The 25,135-nt window shown below is 42.5% G+C and overlaps 1 protein-coding gene across 1 annotated transcript in view; it reads right to left on the bottom strand.

Moving 5' to 3' along the window:
* Window positions 1-8,648: 8,648 nt before the first annotated feature.
* The window catches only part of EXTL3 (exostosin like glycosyltransferase 3), a 36,367-nt gene continuing 19,880 nt past the window's right edge, over window positions 8,649-25,135 (bottom strand). Inside the window, exons 2-5 of the mRNA XM_044660801.1 lie at window positions 22,090-22,217; window positions 19,252-19,396; window positions 15,123-15,251; window positions 8,649-9,239 (exon numbers count right to left, since the gene is read on the bottom strand). Coding sequence (XP_044516736.1) covers window positions 9,030-9,239; window positions 15,123-15,251; window positions 19,252-19,396; window positions 22,090-22,217 — 612 coding nt within the window. The 3' untranslated portion in view covers window positions 8,649-9,029. The remainder of the gene's footprint in view (window positions 9,240-15,122; window positions 15,252-19,251; window positions 19,397-22,089; window positions 22,218-25,135) is intronic.

Genomic DNA, 25,135 nt, shown 5'->3' with positions numbered 1-25,135 from the left:
CTGTGCCAGGAGAGGGGAACTCACTACCTCCCCAGGTGGCCAGTTACATTAGAAACCCTTTCTAGATTTTGAGCCACGATCTGCCTCACTCTTCTACCCTTCAGTATTCCTTCTGGGCTCTGGGATCAAGGAGGACACCAACCCCTCTGCTCTAGAGGACAACGACAAGACTTCATAGATCCTATTTTGGAGCTGAAAGGGACTTTTCAAAGGCAGCAGCATCTGATGTAGAGAATGTTAGACTGGGAGTCGGGAAGGCAAATTCAAATCCTGTCTTCAGTGCTTAGTAACTGAGAACTGCCAGTTTCCTCATCTATAAAATGGAGATAATACTACATCCAGGTCCTATCTCACACCCCCCCCAGACCGCTTCTAGTCCAGTCCTAGGAGCTATCAGAGGAAGCAACTCTTGCTGAAAAGAGGCCAGCAAATGTCACCGACTACTAATTACCACTCACAGGGTGGGCAAGACACCCCGAGAAAGATGAGAGGAAGTGGGTGCCTCATCGTTACTACCATCAAACCTCAGGGACTAATGGAGACATTCCAGTACCTTGAACCCCAGAGCCTCAGAAATAGAAACGCTTCCAGCAGTGCCTCTAGCCATCATCCCATGAAGCAACCCCCTGTGGAAATGCAGCTAAGATCCAAGGAGAAAAAAAGTATTGCCACCAAATTCCTTGGCACTCTTTTTTTTTAAAAATAATTTTTATTTTTTAGAAAAGTTATCATGGTTACATGATTCATGTTCTTATTTTCACCTTCACCCCCCGAGCTCCCCCCCCCCATAGCTGATGCACATTTTCACTGGTTTTAACACATGTCATCATTCAAGACCTATTTCCAAATTGTTAGTTGCATTGGTGTGGTCATTTCAAGTCTACATTCCCAATCATGTCTGCCTCAACCCAGGTGTTCAAGCAGTTGCTTTTCTTCTGTTTCCACTCCTATAGTTCTTCCTCTGAATGTGGGTAGCATCTTTTCCATAGATCCCTCAGAATTGTCCTGGGTCATTGCATTGCTGCTAGTACAGAAGTCCATTACATTCTATTTTACCACAGTGTATTGGTCTCTGAGTACAATGTTCTTCTGGCTCTGCTCCTTTCACTCTGCATCAGTTCCTGGAGGTCTTTCCACTTCACATGAAATTCCTCTAGTTTATTATTCCTTTTAGCACAATAGTATTCCATCACCAGCATATACCACAGTTTGTTTAGCCATTCCCCAATTGAAGGGCAAACCCTCCTTTTCCAGTTTTTTGCCACTACAAAAAGCGCAGCTATAAATATTTTCATACAAGTCTGTTTATCTATGATCTCTTTGGGGTACAAACCCAGCAATGGCAATGCTGGATCAAAGGGCAGTCATTCTTTTATAGCCCTTGGACCAAATTGCCAGCCAGAATGGCCGGATTATTTCACAACTCCACCAGCAGTGCATTAATGTCCCAATTTTGCCACATCCCCTCCAGCATTCATTACTCTCCCCTTCTTTCATTTTAGCCAATCTGCTAGGTGTGAGGTGATACCTCAGAGTTGTTTTGATTTGCATTTCTCTAATTATTAGAGATTTAGAACACTTTCTCATGTGCTTATTGATACTTTTGATTTCTTTATCTGAAAATTGCCTATTCATGTCTCTTGCCCATTTATCAATTGGGGAATGGCTTGATTTTTTTATTTTTATTTTTATTTATTTATTTTATTTTAATGTAACAATTGGCTTAACTCCTTGTATATTTGAGTAATTAGACTCCTGTCAGAGTTTTTTGTTATAAAGATTTTCTCCCAATTTGTTGTTTCCCTTCTGATTTTGGTTGCATTGTTTTTGTTTGTACAAAAGCTTTTTAATTTAGTATAATCAAAATAATTTATCTTACATTTTGTAATGTTCTCTAACTCTTGCTTGGTTTTAAAATCTCTCCTTTCCCAGAGATATGACAAGTATACTATTCTGTGTTCACTTAATTTATTCATAGTTTCCCTCTTTATATTCAAGCCATTCACCCATTCTGAATTTATCTTGGTGTAGGGTGTGAGATGTTGATCTAAACCTAATCTCTCCCATATTGTTTTCCAATTTTCCCAGCAGTTTTTGTCAAATAGTTGATTTTTGTCCCCAAAGTTGGGCTCTTTGGGTTTATCACACACTGTCTTGCTGACATCACTTACTCCAAGTCTATTCCACTGATCCTTCCTTCTGTCTCTTAGCCAGTACCATATTGTTTTGATGACTGCTGCTTTATAGTATAATTTAATATCTGGTACTGCTAGGCCACCTTACTTCATGTTTTTTTTTTTCATTTTTTCCCTTGATATTCTTTTTTTTTTTAAACCCTTGTACGTTCAGTGTATTGTCTCATAGGTGGAGTGATAAGGGTGGACAATGGGGGTCAAGTGACCTGCCCAGGGTCACACAGCTGGGAAGTGGCTGAGGCCGGGTTTGAACCTTCCCTTGATATTCTTGATCTTTTGTTCTTCCAAATAAACTTTGGTTTAGTTTTTTCTAATTCAGTAAAGAAGTTTTTTGGCAATTTGATAGGTATGGCACTAAATAAGTAAATTAATTTGGGTAGAATGGTCATTTTTATTATGTTAGCTCATCCTACCCATGAGCAATCAATGTTTTTCCAATTGTTTAGATCTAGTTTTAATTGTTTGGAAAGTGTTTTGTAGTTGTTTTCGTATAATTGCTGTGTTTGTTTTGGTATATAGATTTCTAAGTATTTTATATTGTCTAGGGTGATTTTAAATGGTGTTTCTCTTTCTACCTCTTGCTGCTGTGATGTGTTGAAAATATATAGAAATGCTGATGATTTATGTGCATTTATTTTGTATCCTGAAACTTTGTTAAAGTTGTTGTTTATTTCTACTAGCTTTTTAGTTGATTCTCTCCTTGGCACTCTTAAACAGCAATGTTCAACATCAAAAACGGATACTTTATCCGTGGAAAAGACATTAAAGAGGAGGCATTACCATCTGCTTTGCAGCCATACCCTAAGGGCCGTGGGACGTGGCCATCTGACTTAAGGTGGAAGCCTTCCACGTGTCGTCTCCTTCATGACAGTAGGAGGGCTGGAATCGTCTTAGGCTTCTGTCGCTAGCCCCAGTCCTTAGCAAAGTGCGTGCGCCTAATAAATGATTTTTTCTTGTTTTTTTTTTTTTCATTCATTCATTCATTCATTCATAAGATGTTCCCCCTTTCAGATATGGTCTGTTGGGTTGATAGAAAGGGGCAGAAATAGGGACAGTGGTGAAATATCGAATTAAAAAACAACAACAAAAAAAAAGCAGCCATGCACTCAGCCAGGGTACAGATGGCTTCTGCTTCCCATTTCCCTCCACGTAATTTGCATTTGCCTTACATGAAGAATTTAAAGGTAATGGTTGGGAAGCCCAGATTCCTAGAGCTAGTTGGGTAGCTATGGGACAAATGTATGTTACCTAGTTATGGCAGAGATGGCAGGTGTGTGAATTTTTGTTTATCACTAAGACAGAAGCATCATTTCACTATAGAGACTCTTCTTTGAACCAGCAGAGAAGTCCGCTATAGATTTCAGAAGAAAATGAGTTTTAATGTGGCTGCTCACTTGGGAATCTCCCTGCCTGTGAGTGAAGATTGGAGCAAGTCACCCAGTCCAGAGAGACCAGGAGTTAGACCCACACACCCTCCCTACATTATTCTCGATAACCTATTTCTCTTATTCGTCTGTGACCTGTTGCCTTCTCTACCTCTACAGTCAGGCTTTCCGACATCCTGTCGGCTGTTTTCTAGAACTCTCCATTTTCATCATCTTGTAATTGACCCTATCTGAAATTCATCCTTTCCCCCCCCCCTTTCTGGAGATGGATCTGACCCTATAATATAGCTCCGTGGGCTTAGGTATGTCTCTGAGCAAGGATCAAGAACCTACTGTAGGAAGGTCACTTCTTTCCAATACACAAAAGTAGGGTTTGGGTGTTTGTTTTAAAAATTACTTTCTTCACACCCAGAACAGCCAGATTGACTACCATTGGGACCAGACTGGGACCCAAAAGGATTCTGGTTTGTCAGTGGCTTTATCTGGCATCAGTAAGGAATCGAATCCATAGGTGGAGCTGCCTTCTGGTATGTCCCAGGAAGTGATGAGACATAGCAGGTTCTAACAATCCTGTATATGAGCACAATATTGCACGACTGGTTCAAAGACCCTCAATGCTATAGAAATGCTCCTGATTAAAGGCAGAGCAAGGATGAGTCCCTCACCGGCCTCCGCTCTAAGATCCACACAGCATGGCCTATCCACAGAGTGAATTAGAGGTCCAAACCCAAGCAGGCAAGTTTGTCCTTTTAGGGATTCCCAAAGACCTATTCTGGCTCCTCGTCTTGGCCCGCAGTGATCCTGACACCGTGAAGCCTCGGACCAGAAGAGCTCGTGCTCTCTCACGCCAAGCTAACCTCATTTTCTTTTTTGGACAGGACAATTACGATCGACGGTTGATGTTGTTCAGTCATTCAGTCGTGACCAACTCTCTTTGTGTCTCCTTGGACCAAAGCACACCAAAGATACTGGGGAGGTTTGCCAGTTCCTTCTTCAGTGTATTAAAGCAAATAGAAATGAGGTGATTTGCCCAGGATCACGTGGCTAGGAAGAGTCTGAGGCTGGATTTTGATTTGAACTTAGGTCTTCCTAACTCTGGGCCCAAGACTTTACTCACCTATCAGACTATCAGATTAGCTCCATGGTGTAGATGTATACTTGGATTTCAGCAAAGCATCTGGCAGTCTCCTGCAGCTAGGGAGAACAGTGGATAGGAGTATTGGGTCTGGAGTCAGGAAGACAAGTTCAAATTTGGCCAAGAAATTAGCTGTGTGACCCTGGGCAAGTCATTTAACCTATCTGCCTCAACTTCCTTACCTATAAAATGGAAACAACAATAACACCACCTCCCAGAGTTGTTAGGATCAAATAGTAGGTGCATAATAAATGCTTATTCCCTTGTCATATAGTAGCACTTAATAAATGCTTGTTCCTGAGATTGACAACATTATAGACAGTGGTCTTAGCGGTAACTGTAAAATTAGAATCCACCATAGAACTTCTAGGCTGCCATGTTTATTACTCACCATTTATACTTTGTCAGCTTGGGAAGTTCTCTAACAGAGAACCCCAAAGATCTGCTCTTGGCCCTAAGTTGTCCAACATTTTTAGCAAGTGAGTAAACTGACTTACCCAAAGGCACAAGAGGTGCTCCCTTTGATCAAAAAGTGAGCAAGAATTGCCAACCTAATCCTAGGGGCTATGCTTGCAGGAGGGCAGTGGGAAGCGTGCAAAGTTTGCTTTCAATAAGCCTATCCAGAGAATCATAGAATCATCTATTTGGAGTTGGCTCAGACCTCAGGAGCCATCTAGTTCAACCCTATTTTGACAGATGGGGAAACGGAGTCCAAGACAGGTAAATTGACTTGACCAATAAAGATCACATAGACAGTACATAGAAGAGGAAGGATTTGAATCCAAGCCCTCTGACTCCAAACCATCCCACTCTCCACTGTACCATGACCATTGTTCACTCAGGTTTCTTTGCCAACCCTTTTCCCAAAGAACCATAAACCCAACCCTATCAACAGTACCTTTAGCTCAGGCGTCTTCTGCCTCGATCAGCTTCCAACGTCACCCGCAGGAGCTCTGGGATCTCTATGACTAGGCAAGGGCTCCCCAGGGACATGATGGAGCCCCGTGTAAACAGGCACATTTAGGGAGCTGTTGTCAGTAAGGAAGGGCCACAACAAGAAGGGGAAGGGGAATGGGGGGCTGTTGCCTCCCAAGTGGATGAGCCTAGTTGCTTCTGTACCCTCTCTACCAGCCCCCTGATGCCATCCCTTGTCAGACACGCGAGTTTTCAGAATTAAACCTAAATAGGTTGGAAACAGTTTGCAATCCTGTCCCCAGCTCTTCTCTCCACCAGTGGCCTGGGATCAGCCACTCCTGTTTTCTCAGGACCTGCATTTTGGGACAGACTGCTGATGGGGAACACTTTTTTATCTTTGGAGGCAAATCATACACAACTCCCAAGCTACTTGAATTAAATTCTCCATTTATTTTGTCCTTTTATAAAATCCAACATAGGATCGTTGTGCTCATGATTGTGGAGGGGCCGAATGGAAAAGGGGTCTCCCCTCTCCCTTTCAGAGTTCTTTCAAAGCAGGAGCAGCTCCTTGAGCAGTGGTACCACGAGTGTCATGGGAGTCAGACCGGAGAAAAGACTGGGCGCCCTCCTTAGCCAGACGTCGGAGGGAAGCTCAGTGAAAGTCCGCGGGATGAAGGCCCAACCAGGCAGGATGGAGAATCACTACAAGGAGAAATCAAAGCTCGGATGGCACTGGGAGCGCGTGGGGAGGGGGGCTGGGAAGGAGGACCACAGCCCAGGCTGGGAGGCTCACATGGGACGAGAAGCAAACTTGCCAATGAAATATTGAGGGTGTTTCTAGGCCCCCGAAGCACAGGCCAGGCGACAGACAAAGCTGTGCTCTTCCTCGAGTAGCAGAGCCAAGGAAATGCATAGGGTGGGAGGTCTGGAGCGTCCTTTGTTTAGGTAAGATGGAGGATGAGATGCAAAGGACGTTGGGATTTCCCCGTGAGTAAATGGAACCCAGAACAATTGAGCTTCTAAACCCAACAAACTTTTTCAACTCCTGTCTCTTCCCGAAAGGACACTCAATGAAGTCTGAAACCATCCATCACGCGAGGGCTGGCCCACTTTGTTAAGTCAAGCAGGCCTCTCCTCTCAGCACACTGCCTGTGTTGACAGCCCTTCGGGTTCGGTGTACCCTCGTAGCCGCCTGTCCTTAGCTTTGCCGCTGGTTCTACCCCTGTCTGTTCTCTCCCTCCCTCCTCCCACCCCCCAACAAGGGCAACCACAGAGGTTCTTTCGGCAGCCATGACTCCCTCAACCCATTAGGGCTGTCCCTGGATTCTGGGGACAGTGTTTTATAACCTGTCTCTCTCTAAGGCAAACCTAATGGATGGGGGGATTCCTTCCTTGTTAAAAAGCAATGCACAAACCCCTCCCATGTAAAAGAAAGCAGTAGCAGCCACGTATCACACCACTCAAAATGCCACATTCTCTGGCTTTCCCAAGCAGGAAGGCCGCAGCTACGAGGATTAAAGTAAGAAACTGGGGAAAGAGGAAATGGGGCGTTTGGAACAGAAGGACTGCGCAGCTGGCCCTCTTAGCTGGGCTGCCGAGACAGACTCCCGAGGTTTGTAGGTGATCTCAGGGAGAGGGCCAAAGGCGAGACAAGAGGTGCCAGGGGGGACCTTCGGAGGGAAGCGCCGAAATCCTGGGAGCATCCCTGCTGGGCCACAGGCACTCAAAGGCACTGGTCCCCAGCTGCCTCAGAAGAGCTGCCTGAAGCCAAGGCAGCTCCAGCCCACCCGGGGAAGGCTGCAGATGGAGAGAGACACAGACAGAAAGACAGAGAGACAGACAGAGACAGAGAGGAGAAAGAGAGCCCCAGCTTCAGGAAGACACTTGGGGAGTTCCAGCAAGGGCAGGTGGACTGAGGTGAAGGTACTTGGTGGAAACAAGGGACGGCGGGGGAGCTAGTTTAAGGCATGTGCATGACTGGAGGATGGAGCCCCATTCAAGCTTCCTGTTCAGCTGCTGTGGCCACGTGGCGCAGGTCTGGCTATAGTGTGAGATGGAACAAGGGGAATCCCTAAGAAATGGGGCCCGGGGAGGTCCCAACCCACTCAAAGACCGGTTTGTTTCAGGCTCAGCCCAGGTCTGAACTTGAGGGCTGGTGTTAGTCATGTGGGTCTACATCAGTACTTTGGAAAACCTGAGGAAGAGAGGGAGGGAGGACAGGTCAGGCGTAAGGCAGCCCTTGGGATCTCCGACCGATCCAAAATGTTCCCTGTTCCTTCTCAGAGTTCCTTCCAAACATATGGTCCCTGGAACTAACTCGGTTTCCTTCAGATTCTCTAGAATGAAAATCATTTAAATGATCTAAGGCCGGCTAACCAGCCATCCATTCAACGAAAGGAAGCCCAATTTCGCCAGGGTCTGAGCCCCACATCTGCTGTGGGACACCCCGGCCAGCCGGGGCACAGAAAGGAGGCCCACTCCTCGGGTTAGCGGAGCCACCCCAAGAACCCCTTCAGAAGTGCCGGGGAGCCGAAACGGCCAGGGTTCCCTTTCTCTTATCCAAAAAAGCAAGATTGTGGGGGATTCTGAAGGCAACAGACGCTGAGGCAGGAGGAAGCTGTTTGGCAGGGCCGGCTCCCCTGGGCTGCTCCTCCCCCGGAGCCAGGCTTGGCTTAGAAAGTGGAAAGGGAGGAAAATGGGAGGGTGCAGATGGGCCCGGGCACGGGCTGGGACGAGGAAAGCCCCATTCCCTAACTTGTTCCAACACGGACACCCCCAGGGAACGAGGAAGGATGCCTGAGGTGGGGAGAGAGGAAAGGAGGCGGGAGCCACCTCCATCCCCGTAAAGAAGAGGCAGCCTCTGAAGCCTCTGATTTCTCACGCAGTGAGACAGGCAAAAACCTCAGTCCCCAAAGATGTCTGTGTGCGTGTGTGTGCGCATGTGTGTGCGTGTATGTGTGTGTGCAAACATACGTATATGTATATAAAAGCCTTAGGAGGCAAACCTGAAACACTTTCTTTTTAAATAATAATAATAGCTATTATTATTATTATAATAAAAACCACAAACCAGTTGTCCTGGGCTAATGTACTCAGTGAGCGACTCTCCCGAGTCCCCGTGGTCCTCAGTGTAAGCTATCGAGAAGCTTGTGGGCAGAGCTCTGGCATCTCCTGACCAAAGCTCGAGCTGGAGCAACCCAGAATTTGCTTGTGCCTGGGCAGGGCTGGCATCAGGACCGAAGGCAGATGTCCCCTCCCGCTCTCGCTGGCCCCCTTCCTCGGCGGTAGCCAGCCTGGACCACCCCGCTGGTGGATGTCCACAAGGCTTCCTACCCTTCTGGCCTACAAGTGCCGTCTCCTGTGCTCCACACAATCTGACCGCCAAACCCCGAGCTGCCTCTAAATGAACTTGAAGCACTTGGTCTTGTCATGGGGCAGGCGGGTCTTGAAGAGGACGGAGTCCACCCTAAACTGTGTGTACAGCAGGGGCATGTAGCCGTACACCTTGACAAAGAAGTTGATACACTTGTGCCGCTCGTGGAAATGCGAGTCATCGTGGGACAAGGCCTGAGGGCAGCCTGGGCATCGGAATGTCCACCGGGACGTCACCTGGGGGCAGAAAGAAAAGACCACAAATCTCAGTTTATATCGCATCACCCCAAAGGGAGGGGGCTCGTTCTCTCCCAGACAGCCCAGCCGGGCGACTCTTCCAGTCGTCTGGCCAATCTGGTTTCTTATAACGCCCTTTCCCCTCCCCGGCTGCATCCGGGTCACCAGACGTGCAGACCCACAGGGCACGGGGTAAGCACTGCCTCCTGGTGCCCCAGGGCCCGCCGTCCTGCCCCTGTGTCCTGGGGCGGTCACTGACTAATGTAGTGCCTCACAGTGCCCGGAACACAGTTGGCGCTGCGTAAACCACTGACTGATTATCCGGCTGATAACCATTGGAGAGAGGCAGCTCCCACCTTGCCCAGATAGGGCAGAGCCAGCCCCAGGGTTTGAGGGAGTTCAAAGCCTGCCTCTGCCCCGTCCCAGGAGGGTAGCCCTGCCTGCACACCCAAGAGGCTCCCTCGGTGCCCCGGACACCTCATTAGAAATAGCCCCCAGAGGAGGGGCCTGCCGACTCCGAGCATGCGGGAGGTTTTGTCTAAAGCTCCTTCCTCCCAGTGACCTCATGGGGGAGATGCTGCAATTATTCTCTCTGATCTCCAGATGGGGAAAATCCATTTCTGAGGGACTTAGGGCCTTGTCCCAGGCCATACACCTAAGAAAGATCAGGATTAGAACCCAAGTCTCTCTGGCTTCTTTGTATACTGTCCATTTGGCTAGCCTTGGTTTCTTTATCCATAAAATAATCATGTCCTTAATCCTCCAGCACTGAGATCGCAGAAGCTGCCTGTGGGATGACAATGATGAAAATGGTTTACATTTATACAACACTTTTCAGTGACAAAGCATCGGCACATTTGGTCTTCCCAAAACTAAAAAGTGTTCTATGAATGCGAGCCGACAGGGTTATTGTTTTCCTTAGCCAAGGAGGGCGCCGTCCTGAGGGCGTGCTCCAAGGGGACAAAGCCAGCTGCTCACTTCTGGTGTGGAATCTGCCGGGGCTCAGAGGCTGCCTTGGAAGAAGCCCCCATTCCGGGGTGAGCTGTGGGGGGGTTGCGCTGGCTCCCTGGCAGATCTTTCCACTTGGGCATGTAGAGAAGAACAGCATCACATACAGGATGCATCCTGCATTTCCCTCTCTGCCTGCCTCTCAGTCTTGCATCCTCTTCCTGGAGAGCCAGCACTGAACCACAAGCAAAAATCCATCCAACCCATCTGACCCCACTAGACACAAAAAAGCTCTTTAGCGGAGGAGTTTTCCCTGGAGATTCTGGTATCATCGATGGACACAGTTTCCAGGAAATGTCGGGCTATCTCGCTTAACAAGGGCTTGTAAAATTCATGGTTGCTGTAAGAAACCCGGAGAGATGTTGCTGGTCCACGATGCTCTTCTTCCCCTGCAAACCACCCTAGCTCCCGGATCAAGTCCTGCCTCTCTCTTTTAGGCTTCCTCCCTGAGGTCATCTGGTCTTCCATCCTGAATGGGGCCTCATGAGTTATTCATTCCGAAGGTTTTAATGAAAGGCTGGCAAAGGTAGCCACGGTAAGAGTGGTGCCATTAGGGAGATCTAAGGTGGAAGTGGATGGAAAAGCAGCAGGAGAAGGATCACAGCTCAGCTGTGAAACATCTGATTTAGGAACAGAGATTTATCATGATGAGACGAAGTGAGTTGTGCCAAGAGAACTAAGCGGATAACTTAGCTGATACCCGACCCTGGAAGAGATCCCAAAGGCCTGAGTGCTAGTCCTAGTGCAGTCATTTACTAGGAGCTGCCTTGCTGTGCTCCTCCGGGCAAGTCGCTTAACCCCTCCTGCCTACTTGTACTGATTCCAAGACAGAAGGCAGGAGTTTAAAGGAAAACATTTACTAGGAGCTAAGCCTATGCCGCAGAGTGAGCTCATGTCTCCTTGGTGGAGGGGGATCCTGCTCAGGAGCTCCTTACAGTGATGAAATCACAGCCTGGTGACAAACACACACACACCTTTGGCAAGTTACTCACCTCCTCTTTAACATCTCAGTTTGTACTATCTTTACCCCCATTTATTTCTCTGCATCAGGGACAGACCCCCCCCCAGGACCCCCTCCCACTCTGAGGGCTGCTGGGAGGCCAGCCTGAGCACGCTTTACACAGGCCATCCGCTATCCCACTGCCCCAGCCATGCGATGGAGGCTGGTGACAAACAGGCATGGATGGATCGTGACAAATCTTGCGATTCAATGGTCACACTGATTTTTAAGATTATGACTCAGCAGTGGTAGCAGCTGGATGAAAGCTCCTTCACTAGGTTGTGTTTACTGCCATGGGGAGGCTTCGGGAGCCTTCACCACAAACTCCTTTATTCTTTTTCCTCTTCTAATTTCACGACTGTCATGCAATTATAAAGAAAAAAAAGATGAATTCTCATCCATTTTAACTAATTTGTTTTCATTTTAAATACTTAAATTTCTTTGGATATTTTACTTTTGATGTGGACCAATATTATTGATGATAATTAACTGAATTTGCTCAATTCTTATATTCAGACAACAAAGTGAATTATGAATTAATCTTTTTTTTTTTAAACAAGGAAGAAAACCCAAGTGAAGTCCATCCATACTTTGGGCCAAACCCCGGAATAAGATATTATGTCACTGAAAAGCTTGGTGAGCCATTATCTTTTAACTTATTAGTAAAATGTTCCCGGAATGTTTGTAATGGCCAAAGCTTAGGAATTAGTGAAGAAAAAGGCAGCAATATTGTACCAGTCATTTTGTTATCTTTTCAGGAAAGATCTTTACTTCTAAACAAAGCAAAAAGTGAAAGGTTATTCTTCACTTGGTCACCTCAGGATCATCTCTACACTTTGGAATTTTCACTTTTTGAAGGAAAAGAATCTGGCAATGCACAAGAAACCAAATGTCAATCACCACAACAATGTGGAGCCACGAGAGACAAACTCATTACATGAGCCAACTGACAGATTCAGGCATGACACATATATGCACATCCATTTACATCATAGCTAAACATGGAACAGTTACTAATTGCCAATACAAGCGGCACAGTCATGAATCTGAGTCTATGCACCAGGGCAGGGCTGCGAAAATAAAAATCAACGTTTACATTTGAAAAAAGAGAAAAAACCCAAGAAAGAAGTTTAGGGGAGTGAGTCATGGTGAGAACAAAGAAGTCCACAGAATGGGGGAGTTCAAGTGTACCCCTGTCAGAGGCTTCTCAGGCTCAGGGAAAGACTCTACCATGAGTGACCGACTGCACCAAATCCAACCTCTTCTTACTCAGTCTGACCCAGGCAGAGAACTGAACTCTTGCTTGCCTAGATATTCTGCTCCATTACTGAATCTAACATCAATGCTAATGAACACAACAATTATCAATTATAATTATGTCATAATTATAAATCCATATTCTGCTTATAGTTAAGTGAAAAATAATCATTTGTTAACTTAGCACCAGCCTTCAGATTCAATCATATATGTATATTAGCATAAGGAAATACTGACTTAGCTTGGGTTCCCTCTTGGAAATGTAATATAAGTGATATTTATACATATTATCATTTCCTTAAGGGCACTAATAATTTGAACTAAGACAGAGCTTACAATAGTTGGCATTTATACAGTGTTTAAAGGTTTATGAAGCACTTTATAAACATTACCTCATTTTATCCTCACAATGACCTTATGAGATAAGTGCTATTATTATCCTCATTTAATAGATGGGGAAACTGAGGCCAATCAAGATCATGTGATTTGCCCAGGGTCACAAAGCCAGGAAGTGTCTGAGGCCAGATTTTAATTCAAGTCTGCCCTGATTCCAAGTTTCAAGGCCTACCCATTGTGCTACTTTACTACTTTGAAGTAAATGAATGCACAATCTTGATAAAAAAGAAGACAAAGAACTCAGATAAATCTGCTTTGTTTTTAGCCCTGGTGAGGAGATCAGGTATTTAGTCTTTCCTTAACTTGTCTGAGATGCAGGTAACTCTCTATAAGCTACAGATAGGCTGTAATCTGCATGGGAAAGTGTGCCCACATGGCTGAGGTCATCAGCCCTTGATGTAACAACAAGGAAAACAGGCAACATAGTGGGAAAACAATTAGCCAAAGAAGAGAGTAAATTAGAGGCAAAAATCAGATTAGAAAAGCTGAGGAGGAAGAAATCCTAGGATCCACAGTGATCTGTAAAGTCTAACTAAAAGACATAATCATTGGGAATCCCTAGGTAAGGGTGGCACTCTGGAAAGGAATATTCAAGGCCAACAGACTTGGGCTTAGATTCATGAATGAATAAGCAGTCTGGAGCTTCCACAACCCCAAAACTTCTTATTGTCTATGAGATTGCCCAAGACTCTAGCAGTCCAATTCAGCAGCTGCATGGCAAATGGGGAAGACTGAAATCATCTGAATGTCAGTGGCCAGTGGCAAGCTACAAGGCTAACAAGCTAATGCTTGGGGAATCAGGCACAATAGCTGATAAAAGGAAAAAAGGTCATGTTAAAAGAAAAGCGCAACTACCACGCTAATGCATCTATCAACAATTTGGAAATAGGTCTTGATCAATGACACATGTTAAAACCAGTAGAAATACACATCAGCCATGGGGGAAGGGGGAAATGGGGGGGGGGTGAAGGGGAAAGTAAGAGCATGAATTGTGTAACCATGTTAACTTTCCTAAAAAATAAATATTAATAAATGCTTTAAAATAAAGAAAGAAAAAAGAAAAAAAAGAAAGGCGCAGCAATTAGTGTTACAAAGAGGCTGTGTCAAAAGAAATTGCCTCACTCTCCCACGATCTTAAAAACAGTCAGTCATCTCCTTCTGTGAAATGCCTCCCAGGCTACCAGCTTCTGTGAAATACCTCCTCATCTCCTTCCCCCAAAGCCCTGTGGAACCCCATGTAGATGAGGTGGGCTCATCTACAGGATCACGAGTTGCTTTAGGAGTAAAGCCACCCCAAATTGAATGAAGCCTCTTTAAATCCTGTGCCTGTGTGCTCTCTGCACATGTTAGTAGTATGCCATCCCATCTCTGAATTACCTCCAATAGCAAAGTTTTATGGCTAAAATGGGAGATAGTATAAGAGAATGGGAAACGATGCAGGGGAGCGGCTCCTAATGCCAAGACTGATAAAGGGAATGTGGACAAGTCCAAAAACATGGCTGTCCCTGCTGTCCTGGGCATAAGCTGCCCCTGCCTCCCACCACCTTTGCCCTATAAGAACCTCCGAGGACTTATCGGACCAGCCAGCGGGAGAATTTGAGCACTGATACGCACTGAGGGGGAGAGGAAGAAGTCCAAGAGGCTGCTGGGGAGTGGAGAGAAGCCGGGTGCAGAGGCTGGAGAAGGCAAGCGTAAAGCCCTGCCACATTTACTAGCTCTCACATACTGCTCAGAGCCACAGATACCTGAGCTGTAATAATGCCTGGACTCCCTACCCCAAGGGGTCACTGACAAGATCAAATTAGATGACGTGTGGGATGTGGGGCAAACTTTAAGGCACCATCACAAATATGAAATATTACAGTGTAGGGGAAAAAGCACATGCTTCTCAATAGTGGTGAAGAAATCAAGGAAATGTTACCCCTCAGGGACAGGGTAACAGATTAACAAGCGATCCAAGGGTCAATTTTCCATGGAGGACATACAATCGTCTCTCTCAGAGCTAAGGGAGAGGCAGATGCTCCCACTTTGGACAGGTTCCCCACCCACTCTCTCATGGCTCTCGCCTCCTCTCCTCTCATTCAATATAGAATTTAAAGTCCATATTCTCTATAACTGGCCAGATAAAAATGGCAACCAGCTGTGGCGGGTGTTTTTTGAAGGAGTGGACTGAATTATAAGTCCAAACTCCATCTCTCCTCTAGTTCTTCAAGGTTCCTCACCTTGATGGGGGGTTTCCGAGTGATATGGGAGACAAGGAAGTTCATGGCAATATCCTCACAGTTGATGTATTCATCCACCATGTCCCGGATGGCCTGAGGCATCACATAGGAATACAGGTAGGCATAATACTGTTGGGGAACAAACCAAAGACAGAGATCCTATCAGAGGCTATCCAACATTCTAGGTTATGCACATTATTTTTATGTACATTAAAAACAAAACATACAGAGTTTTCTGCCTTTAAGAAGCTTATTGTCTATGTAGGGGAAATGTATACAAGAAAAGTTAAAGAAAAAGAATTAAGCAATAGTACAAAAATTAGTCACACACATTGAATTCTTTCAATTATTCTCATGATAGGGTATATAGACCCTTCACCAACCATATCACCCTCCTCTAGATAGGTTTTATTTTTGTTAGTGTCATTAATAAAATATGGCATTTGGAACCCAATATGATGCTCTAAATCTAGCTTTCTTAATCTTCTGGGTGGGTTATGGACCTGTTCTCCTCACTGGAAGTCTGGTGAAGCCTATGGACTCTTTCTCAAAATAATATTTTTTAGATGTACAAAATATTTAGCATTATATAGCATTACATAGATAGCATTATAAAGAAAAATAATTATGTTTAAAAAGCTCTCTACCTATATACCTATCTAATTTCATAGATCCCAGGTTACCACCCCCTGCTCTAATGTCTGATCAAAACCAAGTTCAATGAGATTACCAACTCCCTTTGATTTTTACTTTATGCTTTGATGCAATTTCATTCAACAGACATTTAATAAGTACTTACGGCTGGTAAAGCACCCTACAGGATGGAGGAGGTGGAGAACCATGATATAAAGTTTAGATAGGTATTACTGAGATTGCAATATAGTATATGAAGATTGCATTAATTTTCTTTCACAACCATATATATCATTTTTGTAATCAACTAGCATCCCCAGGTAACTGCATCTGTATTAAAACAGATCTTCCCATTATGGTATTTGTGCAGTTGACCCTTTGAACCCAAGCACAGGGTCTCTAAACAAGTCAATGGTGGAGCTAAGAAAAGAATTAAGAATTTGGATTGCTTGTGTCTTCTACTTAATAAGAGCTTGCTTAAGAAATTTTCTCTACAGGCATTTCAAATTCTTAGAATCAGACCTATCTCAGAATCAGATCTGGGTTGGACCCATCATCCACTTACGCCACCTGTGTCTACCAGTAACTGGGATATATTATGAAGAACTATGGTCACCTTTCCTGATTCCAACTTCCAAAGAATAGGAATGCCACAAAATATATGAAACATTGCGTAGGAGCTAATTATGAATTTGCCATCTGTGAAGTTATCAAACTTTTTGGAATCAAGTTACATTTTTAATCATATCATATCACTTTCAGATAATAAGTTCTGAAAGCATACAAGTTGTTACCAAAAGGCAGTAAACTACATGAGCTTTAGAATAGTGGAATTAGGTGGATAACTCCGTAATCATCTTTTCTAAACTGTATAAAATTGCATCAAATCTACTCTAGGTCTTCATCTTTCTGGATTTTAGAAGTCCTAGACTTTTAAATTTTTTTCACTATGTCTAGCTCTCTTTTTCTGTTTCATCTCCAGAATTACTGAAAGCTGCCTAAAACTATGGTAACTTAAAATACTGTGTGAAACTTCTGTAAAAATGTAGGCTATGTTGATGTTTTGTTTCTTATTTCCTTCCTAATGATTTTATTGCCCTTTTTGGTCTTAGCAGCATACGCTTGGAAAATCTCTTCTGAGAACAGTCAATAATGACTCCAAGCTCTTTTTCTGAGTCATAGCTTTTAAGTTGGAGTGCCTCATCCTATAAATATAATTCATGTTTTTCACAGGCCCAAAATGAAACTTATACGTCACTTTTCCACCTACCCCCAAAGCCTCTTCACCAGCTTTGTGCTTTCCATTGCTCCAGAAGGGCTTCATGTAGTTTCCAAAAAAGTTCTTTTGGGGATAGCAAAGAACTGGAAACTGAGGAAATGCCCATCAATTGAGGAATGGCTAAACAAGTTGTACTACATGAATGTGATGGAATACTATTGTGCTCTAAGAAACAGTAATGGGAGTGGTTTCAGAAAAATCTGGAAAAACATATATTCTGATGCAGAATAAAATGAGCAAAGCTAGGAGAAAGCTGTGTAAAAAGGAACAGTGATATTATTGTGTCAGTCAACTATAAAAGACTTAGCTATTCTGATCAATAAAAAAATTCATAATAATTCCAAAAGACTCATGACAAAAAAAAAAATGTTCTCCTCTTCCACATAGAGAACCAATGGACTCTAAAAATAGATTGAAACATTTTTTTCCCACTTTCTTTACTTTTCTTGCTTTTTTTCCCCCACAACATGGCTAATGTGGAAATATATTTTTGTATGACTTCATATGTATAATGGGCATCGTATTTCTTGCCTTTACAATGGGTACAATGGGTGAGGGAGGGGGGGAATGGAGAGAAGGAATTTGGAACTGAAAAGAAAAGTTTCTAATTTTTTTAAAAGAAACTTTAAACATGAATTCAGAGGAGCATGGAAAGATTTATTGAACTCATGCATGGTAAAGTAAGCAGAACCAAGAAAACAATATATTCAATGACAAAAATGTAAATGGAAAAAATAACATCCACAAAAAGCAAAAATTAAACACTTCATAATTCTAATAACCAAGCTAAGAATGGATTTCCAAAATATCATAGCCATGGAACACTGTAGATTGTAGAATCTCAAATATGTTGGTTAGTTTGGTCCTGAAGAAAAAAGAAAATAACTCTCTCCTTTTTTATTAAAGTGTGTGGACTATGGGTATGGGTTATAATGTATATACTGTGAGACCTGGTTAATGGGTTGGTTAATTTTGCATGACAATTTTCTTTCTTACTTTCTCTCCTTTTTGTTCTTTGTTATAATGGATGGCTCTCTAGGAGGGGAAGATATATTTAGAGATAAAAACAAAATGAAATATATCAATAAAATTTTTAAAATGGATTTCAGTAATTATCTACTAGATACTACTCCATCTATATAAGGGCCTACCTTTGCTTGCTACCTGTAAATCAATACTCTGACAAAGTAATTCCATGCTATCTTTTAAAAAAATAACCTTTGGTATTAATTGGAACTTTGTCAAAGGTTTTTAAAAGTCTAAATTATATTTGCTGGCCCCTGTTTGATCACATGCTTATTTGTATACCACACAAAAAAAACACCACTCTGATTTTAGACATGATTTCTCCTAACATATGGCCTTTTGTTCAGTGATCCTATCATGTATTATGGATTCCACCAGTTTGCCTCATTCAGAAGTAAACCCCCTTCAGTGTAAGGGATCCCTCTGGAACCCTTCTTGTATATAGCATTCCACTAGTGATTGCCTATAGAATAAACAGACAGTTTAAATTCCTGAGAATATACTATTTGTATTCTAACAATTTACCTACTTTTAGTACCAATGATGAGATTTAAAATGAAGTCTAAATCAACTTTCTCCTCATCTTGTTCTTTCAATCTGTCTGCTTAAAAAAACAACCTGGGAATTTCCCTATTTTTCTCTTTCATAAAACTTAAGCAAAAAAATTTCATTTCATATCTCACCCAGACAAAACATCTTGTCTTTTAGCACCTTCTCTTTTCTTTTTTTTCAGTGTCTCTGCCCTCCTAGGCATTGCCAGAGCTCAGCAAGATATCAATTAATCGTGTGATAAGATGTCGTTACATAATGGTTTCCAGTGTTACACTTCCCATGTGTGTTTTCATTTTAACAAGGGAAAGAAAAAAGCCCTCAGGATCCAAAGGAATTGATTTCTAAGATGGAACAACTATATCATGCAATAAAAGAAACATGTTTGAACAGGGGACCCTTCCAAGAGACCCTCAAAACATTCTGTATAGACAACCATCACTTTACAATGTAATCCCTGTTTTCTGCTATCAGTTCTTTTGATTTCTAGACAGAATTCTTCTTTGGAATCCCTCTGATTAAAATAGGTAAAGTTTATTTCTGAGATGGGGAACAAAGAGAGTTATTAGCTCAGTAAAAATATTTAACTCTGCAGAGACAGCTCCCAGTTGGTTTCCTCATAATCAATATGTTTTTCCTTACCTTGTGAAAGAAGGCAGCACCTGTCAGCACCATGGATAGCTCACAGGAGTAGTTGGAGTTATAGAGCCAAGACTGATGCTGGACATCCCAAGCATGGTATCGCCCAGGAAAACCCACAATGCGATCTCGAGCTTCTCTCCATACCCTATAAAAAAGGTACGCATGCATCAAAGTTCAGTGCCTTGAGATGTCCATGAAATATTTTAACATTGCTGCTGGTCTAACAGGCACATACTACATTTTTCGCCCAGGCCATGTTCTTAGTCTTGTACTCTTCTTGCCTTCTTTCTCTTAAGTTTGCTGCATTAATCCTGGTCTGTGACAGGCATCAAATTCAGAATGTAATCTCAATGGAACAGAATTAAATCTAACCAGTTAAAGAGAGGCAGCATAATACAGCTGAAAGAGCATGGGCTGTAAATCAAGAGAGCTTGTGTTCAATTGTCTTTTTTAATAATTCGTGTGTGGCCCTGGGCAAGTGATATAACTTCCCTGTCTCAGTTTCCTCATCTATAAAATGAGGGGACCAGACTAATTGAGCTCCGAGGTTCCTTCGAGCTATAGAGCTCTATGACACAGATCATTCATAAGCATATTCACTAAGGATATTCATTAAATGCAAGACAAAAGAATTAGAATTTTTCTTTTAAAAAAATTTCTAGTAGTATTGTGATTCTAACTACAGATTAGGGTCTCATCCTGAGAAAAGGCTATACCAATTTGAGTCAGAGGCCAGGCAGACCTACTTTTGGGAGTGTGAGTAGAAGCATGACTCTCACTTCTTAGGGATGTATCTGTTGTGGCATCTGGGTGAAGAACTGTGGAAAATCACAGAAGAATATTTGTCTGGGCTCTCAGTCATATGAGAGGGCTTCATGAACCAGGTAGTCACAAAGAAATGGGAAGAGCCAGCTTTTTGCTCTCAGCTCTATGAGAAATGATAGCCTGTGACAATTCATTAGGGAAGAATTGTTACTATATAAATGATAAATCAGAGAAGCTTCTCTTGGTTAGCAGTTTTATGGAGGTTTAAAAATATTATAACAGTTTTGAAGGAAGGTAGGCTGTTTCCCAATATCACTTCTATGAACGGTGAAATTCTGTATAGAGTTTCCTAAAAGAAGACCTTAATGACCTCCTTTCTCTAAATGGAAAAAATGTAAATGATCAAGTGAGTTAGACTGGCCTTGATGACCAGAATCATAAAAGTCACTCTTATTCCTGTCAAGATTTGGCCAGTTGGGTGATCAACAGTAAAAGTTTCAACAATAATTTTCTTAAGGAGGTAGACTCCACATTTCCTAAGTTGGATTCGTACAGATTTGGTGGGGACATCTAGCAATATAACTAAAAATAAAATCCACCTTCATGAAGCTTTTTCACCTCTTTAAAATACAAAAGATAAGGAACCTGTCTGAAACTAAATCTTTAGAAGGAGCATCCAGAGAGTGTATTCACTGTCTGCTTTTGGAGGGAAAGGTATACCAGTATGCATCACAGGCAGTGGAATGGGGGAGATCAACATTTGAGATAGGCCTTCTAAAGTTCCAGGCCCAGAGGATGTCAATAGAACTAGAACCAAAAGAAGAACTTCAGAGTCCTACCTTCCAGCCCACAAGCCTATCTATAGGCTTCCACATTTCCACCTTTTACAAAAGATGATTCTTGTGGACTTGGCTGCACAAGTTAGATTGATAAGAGGATGAGTCCAAGAGCAGCCCAAAGAATTCTCTTGCCAGGGAAAAAGTTGTTGGTGCATGTTAGTCACACAATTAAAACGTGCCAAGTGCTCCTCCCTTCTCTTCTGTTGGTTGCTTTGGGTGGAGCAAGACAAGATACACCTTTTTTAGAACAGAACATAGTTTGAATTGGGAAGCCAATTGGGAGTGGTACCTAGTCAAGCACCTCATAACCTGAGATTCTGTTTCTAAACAGAATTCCTTCATTTGGCTAATATAAGATCAAATGGCTTGTGTGGTATGTCAGAAGCCTTTTAAAAAGGCAGTTTCAATCTTTTTAAAGACGGAAAAGAAAAATAATTGCCTAAATCATGTATTCTTTTAGTTAGAAAATTTTTTATGACACCAGGTTCCTCTTCCCCCTGAATATATTTTGTTGTCTTTGGTCCTGCTGCAGGGTCTACACCTCATCATGGAGCCATCATTCTAAGACCTCTTTTCCAAATACAGGTCACCATTATACTGAAATAAAAAATCTCACTTTCGTTTTTCTCCTCTGTGGGACACTATCTAAGCAGAGCTGGCTAGTTGCTGCCTTGGTACAGTTGGGGCACTTCACAGTATAGGAGGGCTTATAACATGGCTGGTGAAAGAATAAACACTTACTTCAAAATGATACTAAGAGGCAGTTCAGAGAAAAGTAGAAGGCTAATCTCTCACTTGACAGAAACCTGATTTATCAATGGAGCTCTTGGACCACTTTTACCCTTAAGGATAGCTACTGTCCAATATTTTATTCTAACTCTGTTTCTCCATTCTTAGAGAGTTCTTCAGTAACAGAAAAGGCTAAATAAACATTTTTTTAAATTAGCAAATGAATAAATGATTTAAACTCAAGAGGACTTGGAAAGTAGAAGGCCTAAAGCTAGGAAGATCATGGGAGATCCTTTTGGGGAAGAAACTTCCTCACAGTAAAGAACTGCCTTCCTGAGGTTGGTCTATAAGTGGGGCGAGGCTTTAAGTTTTGTGCCCAGACTCTAAGACTTCGTTTTAACCTTGAATATTTGTTCCACACCTTGGTTTGCCCTAAATCTTTTAGGAAAGGACCTAGAATTTTGTCATATGCTCCTTGCTGCTCGAATGCCAAGCAGTCCCTTACCGAAACCCAAACATGATCTCATCGTGGCGGAGGTGAGCATCATCATCAATAGACAGGATGGCCTCAGTCTCAATTTCATTCCAGGGTAAGAAGCGATTGTTCAAGCTGTTCTTCTCAGTGCGGACCACCTAAAAGAAGGAGGAAGGAGCAGGAAGCACTATGATGAATGCCGTCTGTGTAGCATATGGAACCAAGAAAAGCATATGCCAGAGGAAAACATAACTTAGTTTATGAAAGAATGAAATTTACTGCCATCCATACAAACTAATACACAAGTCTTATGAAGAAAATTGCTATTATAATTCAACAGTTTTGCAGGCTTTGATCTTTATGGCTATAATCTCATTTTTATTTGCTAATCAATTTTGTGAAGCAAGCCAGGGCATGGATTATTTTTATACAGCAGGAAAAAATCCAAAATTATTTAAGATGAGAATAACAGAGGGGGCAGCTGGGTAACTCAGTGGATTGAGAGCCAGGCCTGGAGACGGGAGGTCCTAGGTTCAAATCTGGCCTCAGACACTTCCCAGCTGTGTGACCCTGGGCAAGTCACTTGACCCCCATTGCCTACCCTTACCAATCTTCTGCCTTGGAGCCAATATTGACTCCAAGACGGAAGGTAAGGGTTTAAAAAAAAAAAAAAAAAAAAAAAAGATGAGAATAACAGAGTTCAGATTAGCTATTCTAGTTCTTGAGTAACCAGGCACAATGCTTGATTCGGCAATCTATAGGATTATTTTATCCTAAAACAAATTACTAGGAAATTATTTAATCATTTCTATCTGCAAATTAACTCTATGTAATCAGTGTCAAATTTAATATTCATATTTTTCTTAACATGGAACACCTTGTGCCCAATTTTGAAAATTATTTCAATGTTATTAGAAGAGGCAGAATCATCTTTGTTGCTAAAACTAACATAGGTCACTTAGCCTAGGATAGTGATGGCAAGCCTTTTAGAACCCTTTAGAAACTGCATGCCAAGCCCCACCCCACCTCAGCTCATTGCCTTACCCCAGACAGGTGAGAGAGAAAGTGAAGGGAGTGCCCTGGGTACTTGGCTAGGGGAGGGTTAGTAAGTGCTTCCATTGGGCTTCTGGGCGGAGGAATGGGGAGGTGTGGTGGGGAGCGGGAAGGGAGCAGCTCTGCAGAGTCCCTCTGCCTTTTTGGTAACTAACTTTGGCAGGTGGCGCGTGCCCACAGAGAGGTCTCTCTGGGCCATAGGTTCGCCATCATGGGCCTAGGAAGCTATACTCACTGTATATAAATAAATAACTTTAAGTAGCTTTCCAAGAATTTCTAGACTAATAGTGTAGTACTATCATAGTAGTATACAATGTTAGGATAGTAAGAGAAGGCCAGTTTAATTCTATCCATGAAAAAAGTGTAAATATTTTGATGGAGCTTACTAAGAGGCTTATGTTCCTGAAAGCAGTCTCTAACTAAGGAGCTCATGTTTATATAACATCTCATAATTTACAAATTGTTTTCCTCAGGATATTCTATGAGGTATGTGGCACAAACATTATTCTCAAGTTTCAGACAAGAAGCTATAGCTCAAAGACTTACCTACTATGCCTGGACTAGCAAGTGTTGGGAGCTGGGACAGGAACCTAGATCTTCTTTGTTCAAGAAACTCTCATCATGACTGTATGCTAAATCAGTAGTCAATCCCCTTCACCATCTCAATCACCTGGATTGCACTATTTGATTTTTCCCTTATTTTAAAGGCTTTAGTGACTACATGCCTATTCTGCTTTTCCAAATGAGGCAGTGCCCACTGCCCCTGTTAGGAGAAACTGGTTCTGAATTTCACCTGGGCCCAATATAGCTAGACAAAATCACCGTCAAGAGCCTACCCATCTACTTCATCAGCTTTTCCCCATTAGGTTTATTCCATTGCAGTTCAAATCATACACAAGGAACTTCTTTTCAAGGACTATTGTTCACTCAGCAAAACAGTTTTTAAAATAATTTCTCAGATATTCAGAAAATCCTACTCCAAGGACTAGAGCCCAAATGTTCCCCCAAAAGGCCTTTATTTCTCCCCATAAAACACGTCTAACTTAGCATTACATAGAGAATAAACTCATTATAAAATAGTTTGTGAGTAACATGAATTTAGTTATATTCTAGGTCTTATTAAAGCCTCGCTTACATTTACTGCATACCTCAAAAGTCTATTATAATACAACCAATAACATTAAGTAGTGGTCCCACCCTGTATCTCCTGATCATATTCTGTGGCAATGAGATAATTCTAAGCATTTATGTAGCTCACTTTATCTTCACAGTACTTAATAATGAACCAACTAATCCAACTAGTTAGAATCCACATTATTCTGAAAAACTATAAACAAAAAGTTTTTCCAAGTTCAATTCTCAAGGCCTTTGAGGGGCCATTTTATTTTTGCCACAATACCTGAACTGAAGATAACTTAACTGAATAGCCAACTGGTTATACTATACTGTCCAAGTTTATTAGGCATTTAAAACACTTTTAAAGTTCCTTTTTTAAAAAAAATAACTGTCTAAGTCTTCCTTCTCCCTCACAAAATGAGATGGCTTTATAAAGCTTTTCCTAATATTGTTAACATCTGAAATTACACATGCTCCTGAGACAAAAATTAAATTGAAATTAAAACATGGTTGACGACTAATTATTCACATGTGGATCCATCCATTATATATGGTTTAACCTTGTGAAATAGCTACAACAAATTTAATATTCTAGGCTGGCCTCCCTCTTCCACCAGGTTACTTTCTGGGCTACCTATACCATTAGTTGCTAAAAAAGGCATAGAAAGGATTAGCCCACAGAGGGCTAGGATACAAAAGAAAGGGTCTATTCTTGCTCAAGAAGTGTGCCAAGAACTAGCCCAGCACCAGCAGAAAATACCTCCCACCTAACAAATTACACAAAGACATCTGAATGAAGTCAAGATCCAAAAGTGACCTTTTTCTGACCATATCTTTTTCAACACTGGGATCTAAAGGACAGCTGGATTATTGCTGAAGGTGTGATGCTGAGTGTTTAGAGCAAACT

The sequence above is a fragment of the Gracilinanus agilis genome, chromosome 2, assembly GCF_016433145.1.
Source record: "Gracilinanus agilis isolate LMUSP501 chromosome 2, AgileGrace, whole genome shotgun sequence".
In the NCBI taxonomy this organism is placed as follows: Eukaryota; Metazoa; Chordata; class Mammalia; order Didelphimorphia; family Didelphidae; genus Gracilinanus; species Gracilinanus agilis.
This window is presented reverse-complemented; position numbering and strand designations above follow the sequence as displayed.